Below are 14,495 nucleotides of genomic sequence, written 5' to 3'. Positions count from 1 at the left end.
GTTCTAAGAAAATGCATCAATTCTCAACCCAACAGATGGCATGGGTGTGTTAACTAACATAGCAACATATTTTCTATTAAAATATGGGAAAAAAACAACAACCCCCTCCCCATGTTTGTTGGTTGGTATAAATTCAGTGAAGTTGTTGGTTATTTTTGGGATACGTACCAGAGGGCTGCACATTTAGTTTATGTAAATTGATAACAGCAACAGCCTGTTAATAAGTGTTTTGTATGGAAATATACCTAGAAAGACACGATCTGTCTTTTTTGGGAAGGGACTTTGCAGCCTGAGGAGAAAAATAGCTAATGAGACGGTCTACTGCTCATTATTATAATCTGAAAAAAATCATAACAAATTAGGCTGTAAGTTTGCTAGAGATGTGCCTTCAGTTGGAATTGGATGCTGCCTTAGTGGATAATTTGGGGAGATCTTTCTTTTGCAAATTGGATCAGTGTGTGCTGAAACGGTGATAATCTGACTTTAATTAAAAGCATAAATTGGTTTGGAGCGTGTTTTTAAGCTACCCTTCTGCATCATATCCAGAAACTTTCAGCCCAGCCCTAGAAACCCATTACCCCTGGTCAGAGAAGGAAAACGTAGGGGATTTGTATTACCCGGTATTGGCATCATACGGTTTGGTTTACCTAATTCAGAAGAACCATTTCAGACGGCTGTGCGCCGGAGCTGTCTTCCAGCTGGATGTGTTTGTAGTAAACTGCATGCATCTTTGTGTGGCTTTCCTAATGGCCCCAGTCAGAGTCCATTCACAGCAGTTCGAACGTTTCGGGTTGTATTTTCCAGAGATTACCTCTGAACGTGCCCCTTGATCGCAGCACAGGGATGCGTACATGTGCGCCTTGTTCCCGTCTGTCCGATTAACGGGCATATGCTCCCAGCCTTCGGAGAAACACGGCTAGTAGCCCCAAGCTGAAGGCTGTTTGCTTCAGATTTCATTAACTTTCTGCTTCATTATTCCTTCCTTTTAACCAGTTCGAGCCATCACTTGCTTTTTTCTAAACTTACCCTAATTATCGGGGGTCCCAGCCCTGTAAATCAGTACACTGCAGAGCTGTCTTAAACTGGCCTGGGAGACCCTGTTCTGATCGGACCTGACAACTGTAAGCTACCGTTCCCTCACACTGTTTAACTCAGACCACATTGGGAAACCGCCTCTGCCCCTCTCGCCAGCAGAGATTTGCATCCGTCTGGTTTAAATCTACTGTCATGTGCTGTCTTGCTGATTGGTATTAGCCTGGATATTAACTTTGATGATTTTTTTTTTTTCATTTTTTCCCCTTGAGTTTGCCTGTTTTCTTGAAAAGCATCTCTATTCAGCGACTGCATATTGTTAAAGTCGTTCCTGAACCTCCGTGACTCAGGAGCTTTAAAGTTTTATTAGCCCCATAAAAACTCTTCACAAATGAAATGACTTTTGATAAGTGTGCATTTTGACAATGCGAATTTGTTAGGGGCTGTTGGCGAGTGGAAGGAATTTGGGGTTGAAACTGCAGTTGGCAGGAAGCAGGGAGCCCAGCGCCCTCCTTCCCCCCTCCCTGCTTCTTCTCCAGGCCAAGAAATGCATTTTGTCTCAGAAAAGCACACAAGTATTCTTCATGCAAATCAACTATTAAACAGATTTGTAAATTTACATTCACAAAAATAGCGAACGGCCATGGGAGCGCGTGTCTTTGGAGATTTTATTTTGTGCCAGCAGGAGAATAGCTTTTTATGTGGTTCAAGAAAAATCTCCCAAGTTATTTTCACATTGTTTTCACTTGCAAGTTGTGAACTCTACCATGGGCTTTGATACACTTTGGATACATGGAGAAAAGGAAGATTTATATAGCAAAACCAAAGAAGTATACGTACATCTGTGCTTACTGACATCCAGGCAATATAGAGATGAATTACAAAAATGAATTGTTTTATGCAAATTAATAACATGCTGGTTTTGTGAGTGCAGACGGTTAGTGCAACATGTTGTGGTTAGTATAAAGATTTACGTTTGTTAGACATGTTCAGCACTAGTGGACTCAAAAGTCTCGTTTCCTACAAGTGCTGGTGTAGAAATACTTAAACATAAAACCCAAGCATTTTATTTACCAGTTATAAAGAAACAGGGAAGATAAAATTACAGGGTGCTGGTGATGACTGCTTCACTAAAAGTCCAAGAATGACAGATATTTTGGGGACACCAATATACTGGTTGTCTAGCTTTTTCCCCACGTTGTTTCAAGTTTTCTGCTCAGTGCACTTTTCCATCAATAGAAAACATGCTTTTTTTTTTCTTTCCTTGTGCCTCTAAACTCATATATATTGTAGAGAGAAGCGAGACTGATCGTTGCCAAAACCCTTGAAGAGTTTGACTTTGGCCATGCTGAAAAGTGTGTTAGGATAAACTCTGTGTCCAGCGGTCTTGCAGAAGAAGATCTAGAGGTGCTTTTGCAGTCCAAGACCCTTCCTTCAAGCATGATGCTGCCAAAGGTTGAAAATGTCGAAGAAATAAAATGGGTGAGTACCAACAACACAGTAGCTTTTGACTGAAGCTGTTGGGCCAAGTTCATACATGCGCAGAGATGAATGACTCTGAGTTATGAGGAAGGCAGCAAATACCGTATAATGTTGTTGCTTGGCTAAGGTAATTGGGAAAACCATCCATTTAAATGCATGTAAGATGTGCTGTATAAAAAGCATACGTGGAACACTTTGCATTTATAAAGAAAACCAGGTTTACTTCTCCCGCAGTTAATGAAGAACCAATATTGATGTCAGAGTATTTTATCAAAAATAGAAGCATAAGTATCTGACTCTCCTCTAACTATCCTAACAAGCAAAATGACTGTCTCTGTCGGTGAGCCTTAGTTACGTGCATTGTAAGCAGGAGATGGGGAAACCATGTTAGCGACATATGAAAAAATGGGTTGGGGGGAAGGTCACTCCTTGGGGCAACTGGAGGAACAAACAGGAAGCTTTTAACTAGTGTTTTTAATTAGCACAGATATTATTTCCTGAACAGTTCTCTATTTCTTCCTTTTTAATTGCTGACAGGTGTGTTTGTGTTTCACGACTGACTTTTCAGCCAATAAAAACCTGAAATGTAAATGGTTGGCATGTCAAATTACTTAAGAAAACTTTGAAATAGGCCTAATTATGCTATAATTGTTTTAATTGTCAAGAAAGGGGGATGTTTGTTTAGATATACCATTATTGCTGTAACATGCCAGTAAAGGAATAATGCTTGATCATTCACTTCTATATTTTTGCAAACCGCTAGCCGAGCAACTAGCACGCGTGCAAGCTGTGATGAAAGGCAGGCAGACGTATTAGGATCTGTTTTAGTCTCAGCATCTAACCTTGATCAAACCATTGAGATCGGGTGTGAGCGTACAACTGAGCAAATAAGTTGGGTACGTGGTGAGCCCCGTCCGTTGCATGGCTCTGCCCCTTCGGCCTCCGCCACTCGCCATGCAAGGTACACCATCCCCTTCCACCAACATTTAATTAAATTAACCAGAGTATACCTCTCAGGGTTTACAGCTGTGTAAGTGTTAGACGTAACTTGTCAGTAATGAATATTCATGCTTCCAAAATGGCAGGGCCCTTGCTGCCACCGAGTAGGTTTTGCGGGGAGGTGGGATGCATGGGCTCTTTGTCCCCTCGTCCCCTTCCACCTTCCCTCTCGTTAACTTTGACTTCCATCATGGAAAACAAGCCAGTCCCAACAACTTCTGCCTCACGGTCCGCCTTTTGCTTCCCTCTCACTTTGCCCAACCTTTGCACACAAAGAGCCGCGCTCTGCTTAACACCGCTGCCTCCTTTTCCCAATCCTCCCAAAATTCACTCCGGCATGATTTTTCAGCCTCCCAGCCTCCCAGAAGCTGTTTATTTCCCCCCACACATACACACACCCCCCCTCTTCATTTTTATTTATGTGCAGCAGAAAACCTGGAGGCTGATGCACAACTAAAAGATGGGCTTACTTGTTTTCTTTTGTGTGAGAATCTCTTGCTTTCCTTTTGTCCCTAGTGTGGGTACTTGTTTGACTGGCATGGCTTATTGGACTATAACAAGCGTAACTCTCCCTCCTTTGTGGCGGGACAATTCTCCCACAAATCCCGACCAGTGTGCATTCTTCCCGACACACTATTGGGTGTGCACTGGAATTGAAAGAATTGCTGAGGCCTTGCTACTTCATCCCCTCCCCAAGCTTTGTGGGTTTTTTTTCCCTCCGCCTTCTTTTTTTTTTTTTTTTTTCCCCCCTTTCTCCCTGAAATGAACACTTTAGCGAGCCGGAAACATTTAATCGTCTCCTTTTGAAAAAAAAAAAAAAAAATTTAATTGAAACTTCTCCACTCGTTACCTTTTGTATTGGTGCTTATTGCAAATTTTTTAAAAGGGAGAGGAAGGGAGACAATATTTAATTAAACATGCTTTTTATTTTCATTTACCTTCAAAACAAAAGACAGCAAAAATCCCAGGCGTGTGACTTCTAAAATATTTTAAAATAAGAGAAGAGCTCTCCTGCTTTAACTTGTACCTAAAATATAAACACAGTAGCACTTTTTACTTTTTTTTTGCATAAAAAATAAAAATCAGATAGAAGTCTTAAGAATATATGCTGATGCTATTATATTACCTCATTTTCTACATTTACTGTTTTCTGTCACTATAGTACCTGCCATACTGTACACTCGCACGTGTGAATTGCATTGACTATTATTTTTTTCTCCTTGCACATTTTTGGGTGGAATACTCTTCTCCAAAGAAAAGTTACCAAGAGGGCCACAGTGACGATGCAAAGTAGGGATGGGAAGGGCAGAATTCTTCATGGAAGAAAGCTGTGATTTATTTTGGCCTAATTGTAAAGTTACTGCAAATTGCTGGAAAGCTTTTTTTCAAGATCTGGGTGATTAGATTTTCCTTCTTTTGGGGAGGGGCGGTGGGGGGAAGCTAAAAGGGGAAATAACACCTCTAATCCAGCTTCTGGTAAATAGGCTGCCAGCTTTTAAAATGAGTTTCCTTTCTATTAGTCAGAATATTATGCTAAGCCTTAAGCATTAGTTTTTTATGTTGCCATAGCAGCCTTATTCCTGCAGGGTTGTGACCTGCGATGATTACAGTACAAAGCTTATAGGGTCTTGAAACCCCCTTTGAAGATGAAAAGTCTTTGATGGTTTATATTTATGCAAATCTCTTAGATATGATTTACCCAACTGAGACTGAATGGAGAGATGATTAAAATTCCCTTTCCTTTGATATCCATTAATAGTCAAATATTACTTAAATTTAAAATATATGCATATGTTATTTTTGTCTTTATTTACTAACATATTTTCGCCTTACCTGCGATATGTTTATCTCTGCGCAAATTACTCGATCTGGACAGACATAATAGATTTACAATATAGGGCTGAGGATTTCCCCCCCCCTTTTTTTTTCCCCCTTTTGAAAGGGGAAAAATCTGTGCAAGAGCTTTTGTATGTTTCCAGATGATAGATTTTGGAATTTGGGCTACCCCACTGGCAGCTCAGAGCTAGCTGTGAACTGGTCTCATGGAAAAAATTGGCAAGCTTTGGTCTTCAAAGAATTAAACTTCCTTTTTAAGGCCTTCCTAGGTAAGCTAAAAAATTATGAAGAAAAGCCTATTGAACAAAAGGGTAACGGTGCCGTAATGAATAATACGGATGCCACTTAGAAGGCTGGGGAGCGCTTCCAGTGATGGCAGTGCTGGACCTGAAACAAAACCGGACCTCAGGTACAGCAGCACTTCATTGTTTTCCAGAGCCCGCGGATTTGCATTTCGCTAAGCCAGGGTGAAAGGTGCTAAGCCTGGATTTTTTTTTTTTATTTTTTTTTTTCCCAACCAGCCTCCAAACTCAGAAATGTATGGGAATGCTGTGGTTTCGAATCGCAGGCCTTGTTAAAAGCTGATTTAGTTTTTTTAATTATAAGTTTTGGGGGTGGGGCAGGGTGTTGTTACAGCCAGGTAAAAATCTAATGTGTTATATATACATGTACACTGTTCTTTTTTTTTTTTTCTCTCTGATAGCTCATACTGTCTAGTTTTAGTTTTCAGACAAATTCTTACACCATCTAAAAGACCGAACACTTGTAGAACCAATGAATTTTATCCCCTTTGTGGAAACTGCAGTGGGCTTGCTCAATTTTAAGGTAAGCAGGTCTTGAAGTGTTCATATTTTGCCATCTCAGCAAACTAGGATAAGCAGAATACTCCCCAATCTCCCCCCAGTTTCATCAAGGAAGAGAGGTTAAAGAATACTAAACATATTGTTCGATCCCCTAAAACATTTGTACGTTGAACTCTCATGTTTGTATTGTAAAGGCCTTCATAAATTGAAAATTCAGTTCAGTGACAGAACAGTTCCAGACAGTCCATGCCAAATAACAAAACCTCTCTGCATTACTGTTATCATTTTTAATACACTTGGAGTAGGAACTGGGCTTCTCCAAAGATTTTAAATACTCACGTTGTGGCAATACACTTGCTATTTAGTAGCTATCAAACTCAACTTTTGTATAACATTTAATTAGAAAAAAAAGAATTAATCATCATTTCACTATTGCTTACCTGGCATCTTTATAATGGTTTCTACTGATAACATTACAACCAAATTTCATGTTACCCTTTTTTTGTGTGGATGATGGGGTGTTTAATGGTAAGATTAGAAGTATAATTAACTTTGAAAATATGAAATATCTGAAGAACGTGCCCCTTTTTTAGGGTAATTTTAGATCAAATCTTATTTTTAAAGTGCATTTTAATATAAATTACTCCCCAACCTTTACTATCAAGTCCAGGTTTTTCAGAAAGGCGAGGCAGCATGGTAATGAAACAGAAGATCTCGTGCATGCACCAGGAATTCAGCATTCCCCTCCCAAGCTCCAAGGGAAAAGTTTCGGACCAGCTGAGGACACACACATCTGAAGTACCTCCAGAAGTACCGGCAGGCTTCACGAGCAGCCTGCTCATTCGATACAGCCATTTATCTTACAACACACGCTAACCTATCTGGGAACATAATAAAGCAGTAACCAAATAGACACGCTCCTGTCCGGTGTGCATACACAGAATTAAATCATATTTTAAACCAGCTGAGGTTTTTTCTTCACCTACAGTATTTTATAGTGGAATTTTGAATATTCCTGATGTTGGCAGGAGAGTTGCCTTTTAGAGCACTCTGTTAAAGAATAATTTCTTGTCCCACCAGCTGCCATGGAAGAACACTCATTAGTAGAGCTGGTAATTACATCTCTCTCCACGTGTCTCTCTCCACGTACTGTAGCCTTAAAAAATACTAATATTATCCAACATGGATATAAAATAGTAGTATTTTGGAAATGCACTTGTTCATAGAATAGCTACAGCAGCAAAATTTTTCTTGCTTTTATTTTAATACTTCTCTGCAGCACTTGTTGCATTTTTAACTTCCTTAGTTTTTGGTTGTATGTAGCAGAAGACTTTAAATTGGCAATCCTATAAGGAATCCTTATATCCTATAAGGAATCTACAACTGTTTTAAACCGTTCATATTATTTATTTAATAAAAGAGATTCTGATCTTTATTTCTGCTCTCATGTGGGTATATTACATGTCAGACAAATAAAATTTAATACTTTTTCTTTGCTTTTAAGCAGTATTTGACAAATGTTTTGTTTCATATTGTTGCATAAATATCTGAAGTAGTGATCGCAGTAATACCCAGGCATTACGTCAACCAGGAGGTAGGGAATGTACTACAATGTCCTGTATTTACACAGTCTAAGCATATAGGTGCTTAGGGAAGGATAATGTTTTCTCTTTTGCTGAGTCATTTTAAAGCACTGTGCATAGCCGAGCACCTACAATGGCTTTGCTTAATAAGAGCAATTTTAGGCTGAAGGATTTTGGTAACACTGAGTCGCTGTAATATCCTCTGCAGTCTCTCTGCGTCCTGCATTTCTGTAGCAATTAATACTCTGTTCTCATTTGAAGGCTGTCTGTGAAGAAGCACTGAGAACAGGATCCCAGGTTGGCTTTCATTTGGACGCAGTCGTCTTTGGAGGAGAGGATTTCCGTGCCAGCATAGGTTGTTACCTGTGTGTTTACTATAAATATTAACGTATGGCATTTGCACTGGAGAAGCCCGATGTGATTTATGGCCATTGCTTTTCCAACAGCAATAATTAAAGTAATGACGACACTTGATTCTGCATTTTACATTTTCACTTTTCACCTTAATTTTTTTCAATGCAGAATGTGTCACTGGCAGATTAAAATGTGGTCCCTGCGTGTTACAGGGCACTGACACTTTCTTGTGCTTCTTGCCAGGCAGTACCAAATATTACTGAAAAAAAAAACCAAAACCTGTTGAGTCACTGAAATTATTTAAAAATATAATACCCACAAAAAACATGCACATGCTTTTAAGAACTACATTAAAAGTCCTAAAATTCCAGTGTCTGCTTCATCACTGTTTTACAGACAATTATTAGTCAGGATTTTAACATCATACACCAGTACTCCTCTGCTACATTTTGCTTTTATAAAATTACTTTGAATATGTCCCATGTCAATACAGCTGTGCATTCATGTGAAAGCACTATTAGCCTTCCTCAGAAATAAAAAGCATTTCACAATTTCTTTTATGAGAGGCCGCTTACCTTCTTATTAATCTGATTCAGTTTAAAGATAAAAGTGCAGAGCTATCAACATTTAAATTAAAAATAAGTACGTTAATATAAAAATTAGCATTGCTTTAATAAAATATTCCTTACAAACTGGAAAACTGTGTCTAAATAGTGACCCTGAGGAAAGCGAACACATTATTACTACTACTACTATTGTTATTATTATTATTATCATCATCATCATCATCATTATTATTATTATTATTTCACACCAGCCTTCACGTGAGCACGTTGCTTAGCTGGTGCCCTCTGAGCACATGAAGTCTCATGAATACTTTCGCTTCTTCTCAGAAGTCATCTACCATCATTTTTTCATCCAAATACTAAAGCTTAAATATTCAGCTTAGGACATCAGTTGTGACAAGAATCAGAACCAAGGAAAGTGCAATTCTATTCTCAGTGTGAATTTTTTAACCATTTAGTTGTACCCAGTATATCAATTTGTGTAAAGCTTCTCTTGCTGTAATGCTTCTAACTGTACATACAGTAAATAATATAATCAAATAATTACTTCATGTTAGTCCCAAGTCAGCAGTCCTTACCTGCTGAAGACTTCAGGCTTACAACTTCTGATATGAACTAAATCAAAATCTGAATTTTATCACCTAGTGTTTAAAGAGAGATTTTTTTTTTTCCAAAGCACCCCTTTTTTTTTTTCTCAGAAGACTATCAGTTTGACAATATAGCCTTGCACCCCTCTTTTGGTTTCTAAATTGGTTAAATGAAATCTCAAACTTTCATTTTTTTAACGTAGGAAATATTTAAAATAGAAAGGTTTAAAACACTCTTGCCAGCTTTTCTTTGTTTTCATTGTTTTTGTAGGTGCAACAAGCAGTAAGGAAACTCACGATATTCTATATGCCAGGCAAAAAATAATAGTCACAGCAAAGGCATTTGGCCTTCAAGCAGTAGACCTTGTTTACATCGATTTCCGAGATGAAGATGGGCTCCGCAGGCAATCAAGAGAAGGTGCTTCAATGGGATTCACTGGTATGGCTTTCTGCCGATGTCTCAAAATAATGCATAGCTTCTTCAACTTAAATATATTGCTACGTTTACTGTCACTTAGACAAATAACTTTATTTTTATTTCAGGTCATTTATTGAAAAACTCAGTAATACCAAGCTCTTCTATGTTTATTAGCACCTTTAAAATTGGGTCTGGAAATTTTGCCTGAAAAGTCACAGGCCGCTTTTTAAAAGCGCATCCCATGAAGTGTGTGACTGTTTTTGAAGAGAAGTTGGGGTAGAGGCTGCGCCGTAATTCCTCCCATCACAGAGCACGGGAAAGGCAACACTGTACTCTGCGATGACTGTTCTACAATTGCTTTTTAAAATATGTGGTTCCCGTTCTCTTATTTTTTTCAAACGGCAGTTATTAAAAAATACTTTTTAGGCAACGGAGTTGAGAAGCAAATCTCGTATACTAATTGGTAGGGGAAAGTTATTTTCTTATTATTTCCTTTGATTTGTTTTTCGTCTCCTGGCTCCCCTCCCAGTAAGTGCTGGTGACACCTACGGGTATTGGCAGACAGCAAGAGCAGCAGGCTCCTTGCCCCAGAGTCCGGTGATGCAGCCTGTTACCCTGTGATTGGTGTACCAGATCACTCGGACACCCTGGTGGGACAGCACAGCCACCAAAGATTGGGGGTTTGCAATAGAAATCAGCCGTTTGACGCATGCATTAGAGAATTCTAGCACAGAGGACGAACATTTTACGTTTTTTGTCTCTGACCGTCGTTCAGGATGTACGTACGGTCATAGTGCATCTCTTAGGGTTTTATTACCAAAGGCATGGGTCCTGGTGATGCCAGCTAGCAAACCGTATCTTTACAGTTAGCAGTATAGGATATCTCAAAGCACCAAGCAAAAAAAAACAAGCGTTCTTTTACGTGATCTCGACGTGCCCGTGAAAGAATAGCAACCGATGCTCTTCAGCACAAACTCTGCCTTACTGTCTGTTGAGCTTCAACATTTGCAAAACCAGATCTTGTTTCAGAGGCAAAACGGTTAGCTCCTCGCAGCTACATTATCCACGTCCCTGTGGACTTCCACCCTGCATTCGCCTGCGATTGAAGTTGGGAAAATAATAGAGCTCCTGAGTGGTAGCACCTGCTGATGGCTACCTGATCTCGACCAGGATTTCCTAGCTTAAGGAAAGGCTTGATTTTTGAAGAAACTTAAGCATCTGAACCTCCTGTTGACAGAAGATGGAGTTGCAGATGCCTAGCGCCATTGAGAGCACTCTTTTTGAACGGTTAATGTGTATTTAAATACTTAACTCGGGCTGCCAATGTAGGGAATTTAGAAACGCTCAGCATAAACAACGTTGACGGTGGTTTGGGCTCCACTGACTTTATGGTGGAAGTTGTCTGACATCAGGATAGGGTCCAGATAGGAGACAAATAAAAAGGTCATATGTGGCAATTTAGGGCATAAAGTGAATTTCTAATTCGGCCATAGAGGTGTCTTGCCTTTCCGTACGAGGAGTAAAGATCAGTAAAAGCTACAGGCTTCATTAGGGTGAACTCACAGCTCCTGTCCTTTGCCTCCTGCCCTTCCACAACTATCATCAACACATTTCAAAAATCCAGCAAACAGCCTGACAACCAGTCCAACCATAATTAGAGATGGGGCAATACTGACTCTTCTGATTTGGTGGCCAAAAAAAAAAAAAATATTAAGAAAATCTGTTTAAGTAAAATTTTTGGTAAAAAAAAAAAAATTGCCGTTGATCAAAAATGTTTCACTTGTTCCTTTGTTTCTTTTGCTTTCAATTTATCTAATGTTTTTATAATCTTTCTTGCTTGTTTTGATTAAAATAAAATGTCATTTCAAAACTGAAAGCAAAAACATTTTGTTCCAAAACTATATAAATTAAACATGTTAACTTTTCCAATTTAATATTCATCACAGAAAATTACAAATGGGTCTTAGCTTAATCCATGACCTTGTATATAGCAGAAGTCTGCAGATCGTATTTGCTATTGACAGTCCTCTAATAACGTGAGAATAAACTACTGAAATGTCACCTTAATAACAAGTTCAAAACATGCGATTTTTGTTATTTTAAAATATTTAAGATCCCTTCCTGCTACTTCTTCACAAAGAATCAAAATCATTGAAATCAACAGTACTAAAAGGAGCTGAGGTTTCCAAATTGCTCTCTTAGCTGGAGAACACACACTTACTTGCACGCATAGGGCCAAATTCATCATGCTCAAAACTAATGCAAATCCAAAATATTCAGCAAAGTTACATGTCCTTAGATTTTGCTGTATTCACATTTAGACCAGTAGAATTGGCCTTAATGTAATCAAATATGTTCACTCAAGATTAAACAAGTGAAATAATATAACAAAGAATTTGCCAGCTATTTAGTTACTATTGTGACCCTCATTGCTTATTGTAGCTGTTTTCTTTTCCAGTTATCTTAAAAGCAGTCTGGTTTTCCTTCAGTGAGTGTGTTTACAAGAAATCAAATGTTTTCAAATGTAATCTAGCCAAATTAATAGATGTTTTATATGTATATTTATATAGACATTGTATATATATATATTGGGGGGATAGATACACACACACACACACATACACACCTGGCAAGAAGTTTTACGATACCAGAACTCATGGACTTAAAGTCAGAGTGTTGCCTATATAAATGGTCATCATTTTTAGGAATGTTTTTGTGAAAAATTAAGTAAACCTTGCCGCAAGCTTTAGCAGCTGACTTAGTCATTATAGAAAGTCCTGTCCTACATGCTGAGAAACCAGATATAAATACGAAACACTATAGGTTTCCTTTCTTTTTGCAGTCTTTTGTAGAAGACTAAAATGACACCATCATACAGTTACCTAAAAGACTTGACAGGTATTGATTTAAAGCACGATATATCAAGTGGTACTGTAAAAAGGATTTCATGGTCATAAATTTTAATGTCTTCCAATTTTGCACTCTCTCAGTTACTTGTCAATAACAACAATTCTGTTTAAAATATTTGCTTCATTCCTGCATGGCATTATGTCTATTATACAGTTATTTGGATACATAATCTGTGACAAAAATCAACTGAGTGCTATAAATCAAAAGTTAGATTACATTCTCTGTAAATTGTTCAGGAGAGTTTTAATGATAAAAAGTATAGCTTACTGCTACAGATCTCTTTATCAAAAGCAAATCTTTTTACAGAAACATTTTACACTTTAAAAAATCATATATAGGTATTTTTATTTTTGTTATAATTATAGACTGACTTTAAATATAATTTTAAATATATTCTACATTTTTCCCAGAAAGTTAAGCTCCTTAGGATTTTGCAGGAATTATTTGTGCACCCTTCAATTTTAGAATTAGTAGTTTAGCTAGGCAGAATTTGTTGTATTACAAATAAGGAACATCATAATCTTATTAATGGTGACATTTGATTAAATTGACTAAAAAACCTTTGATTAGACCTACTGTAAAGCACGTTAGTTAAGAAAAATCTGTCTCCATGTAATTTCTTTCAAAAAAAATATAGTTCTTACTGAGTTTTAAGCTTTTACCTATTTTTAAGGTATTTTTTAAATAGACATTGAAATTTCAAGCTGAATATTTGGATGCCCGTAAGATCATGAACTAAAGGTTGTTTAATTGGATATAAAATAAAATTGAGCTACTTGTGGCTCTTTGGCAAAGAAACGTAACAACACTAAAAAAATCACTCTTTCTTTGCTCATTAAACTAAGTAGATTGCGCCGCTGCACCCCCAGATTTTGTCTGCGCTCCAGCTTATCACCCAGACCCACTGCAGTCCGATAAAAGTAATCCCGGGTTTTTCACAGTGGTGATTTCATTTAAAATAGGTGCGTGTCTGCGGTCACGCGTGAGACTCCTCAGACCCAAGCGACGGGCTGATTTCTAGCGTACGGCTGCCTTCCCGTCAGTGAGAACACGGGAGCAGACGCCGCTGTGCGCAGGAAACCTCCTCGGGTCCTGACCCTTCCAACTTTTTCCTGGCGTGCAAAAATCTCGCTCCCGCGAGAGGCGGCGGCGCGCGGGGGGACGGCGGGGCTGCGGGACCCTCGGCGTGCGGGAGGCTGCTCACTTGACGGCAGGTTTGCAGGATCAGGCTCATCCCTCTAACTAGTTTTGTTGTCTGGCACGGGAGGCGAGTCATTTATTCCGCAGGAAGCTGGGAATTATGGTAGCCTCTCTTTCTTAAAACGCTTTGAAACCCAAGTGCAGAAATCACACCGGTCTGTGAAATTCCCTTAGAAATGAACTAATAATGTCAGATGTTACACTTTTAAAACTGTCAAACAAATTAGATATGTATTTGTTTTAAGGTAGCTAAATACAAACCAGATTAAAACGGATTATGTGCCTGTCTATTCACGTTTGAAAATCTCAAGTGAAAAAAAGGCACCATCTATTTTTATTTTCTTAACATATGTTTATACAAGAAAGGATTAAAAAAAAGTGCTTCATAAAATCTCCGGGCACTACTGGCAGTTGTTTAATATACCGATGACTAAATAAATATTGCAACCTACCTGCAACTGCTAACTATTGCAACAACAACAATTGAAACAACGTTGAGGATTTTATAATGCTAAGCCAATACTGAGAATTTAGAGCATGATCCTTAGGTGACTGGTAGCTTTTCGGTCCTACAAATCTCTTGCCATCTTCTTCAGATCTCATTTTCTGAACGCATTTTAATACAACTTCTTTAAGAGTGGCTGGAGCTGTTATTTATATAGTTAAATTCAGAGATTATTATTATTATTATACTTAAGTGTTATTGACTGCCCTCGACAAACAAT

The 14,495-nt window shown here is 38.4% G+C and overlaps 1 protein-coding gene across 4 annotated transcripts in view; it reads left to right on the top strand.

Moving 5' to 3' along the window:
* CLYBL (citramalyl-CoA lyase) overlaps positions 1–14,495 on the top strand; it is a 175,235-nt gene that overhangs the window by 144,154 nt on the left and 16,586 nt on the right. For all 4 annotated transcript variants that reach the window (XM_075045918.1, XM_075045917.1, XM_075045922.1 and 1 more), the window contains 4 exons: positions 2,326–2,514; positions 6,073–6,174; positions 7,997–8,090; positions 9,514–9,681. In XM_075045918.1, coding sequence (XP_074902019.1) covers positions 2,326–2,514; positions 6,073–6,174; positions 7,997–8,090; positions 9,514–9,681 — 553 coding nt within the window. The remainder of the gene's footprint in view (positions 1–2,325; positions 2,515–6,072; positions 6,175–7,996; positions 8,091–9,513; positions 9,682–14,495) is intronic.

The sequence above is a fragment of the Buteo buteo genome, chromosome 14 (assembly GCF_964188355.1).
Source record: "Buteo buteo chromosome 14, bButBut1.hap1.1, whole genome shotgun sequence".
NCBI lineage: Eukaryota > Metazoa > Chordata > Aves > Accipitriformes > Accipitridae > Buteo > Buteo buteo.
This window is presented reverse-complemented; position numbering and strand designations above follow the sequence as displayed.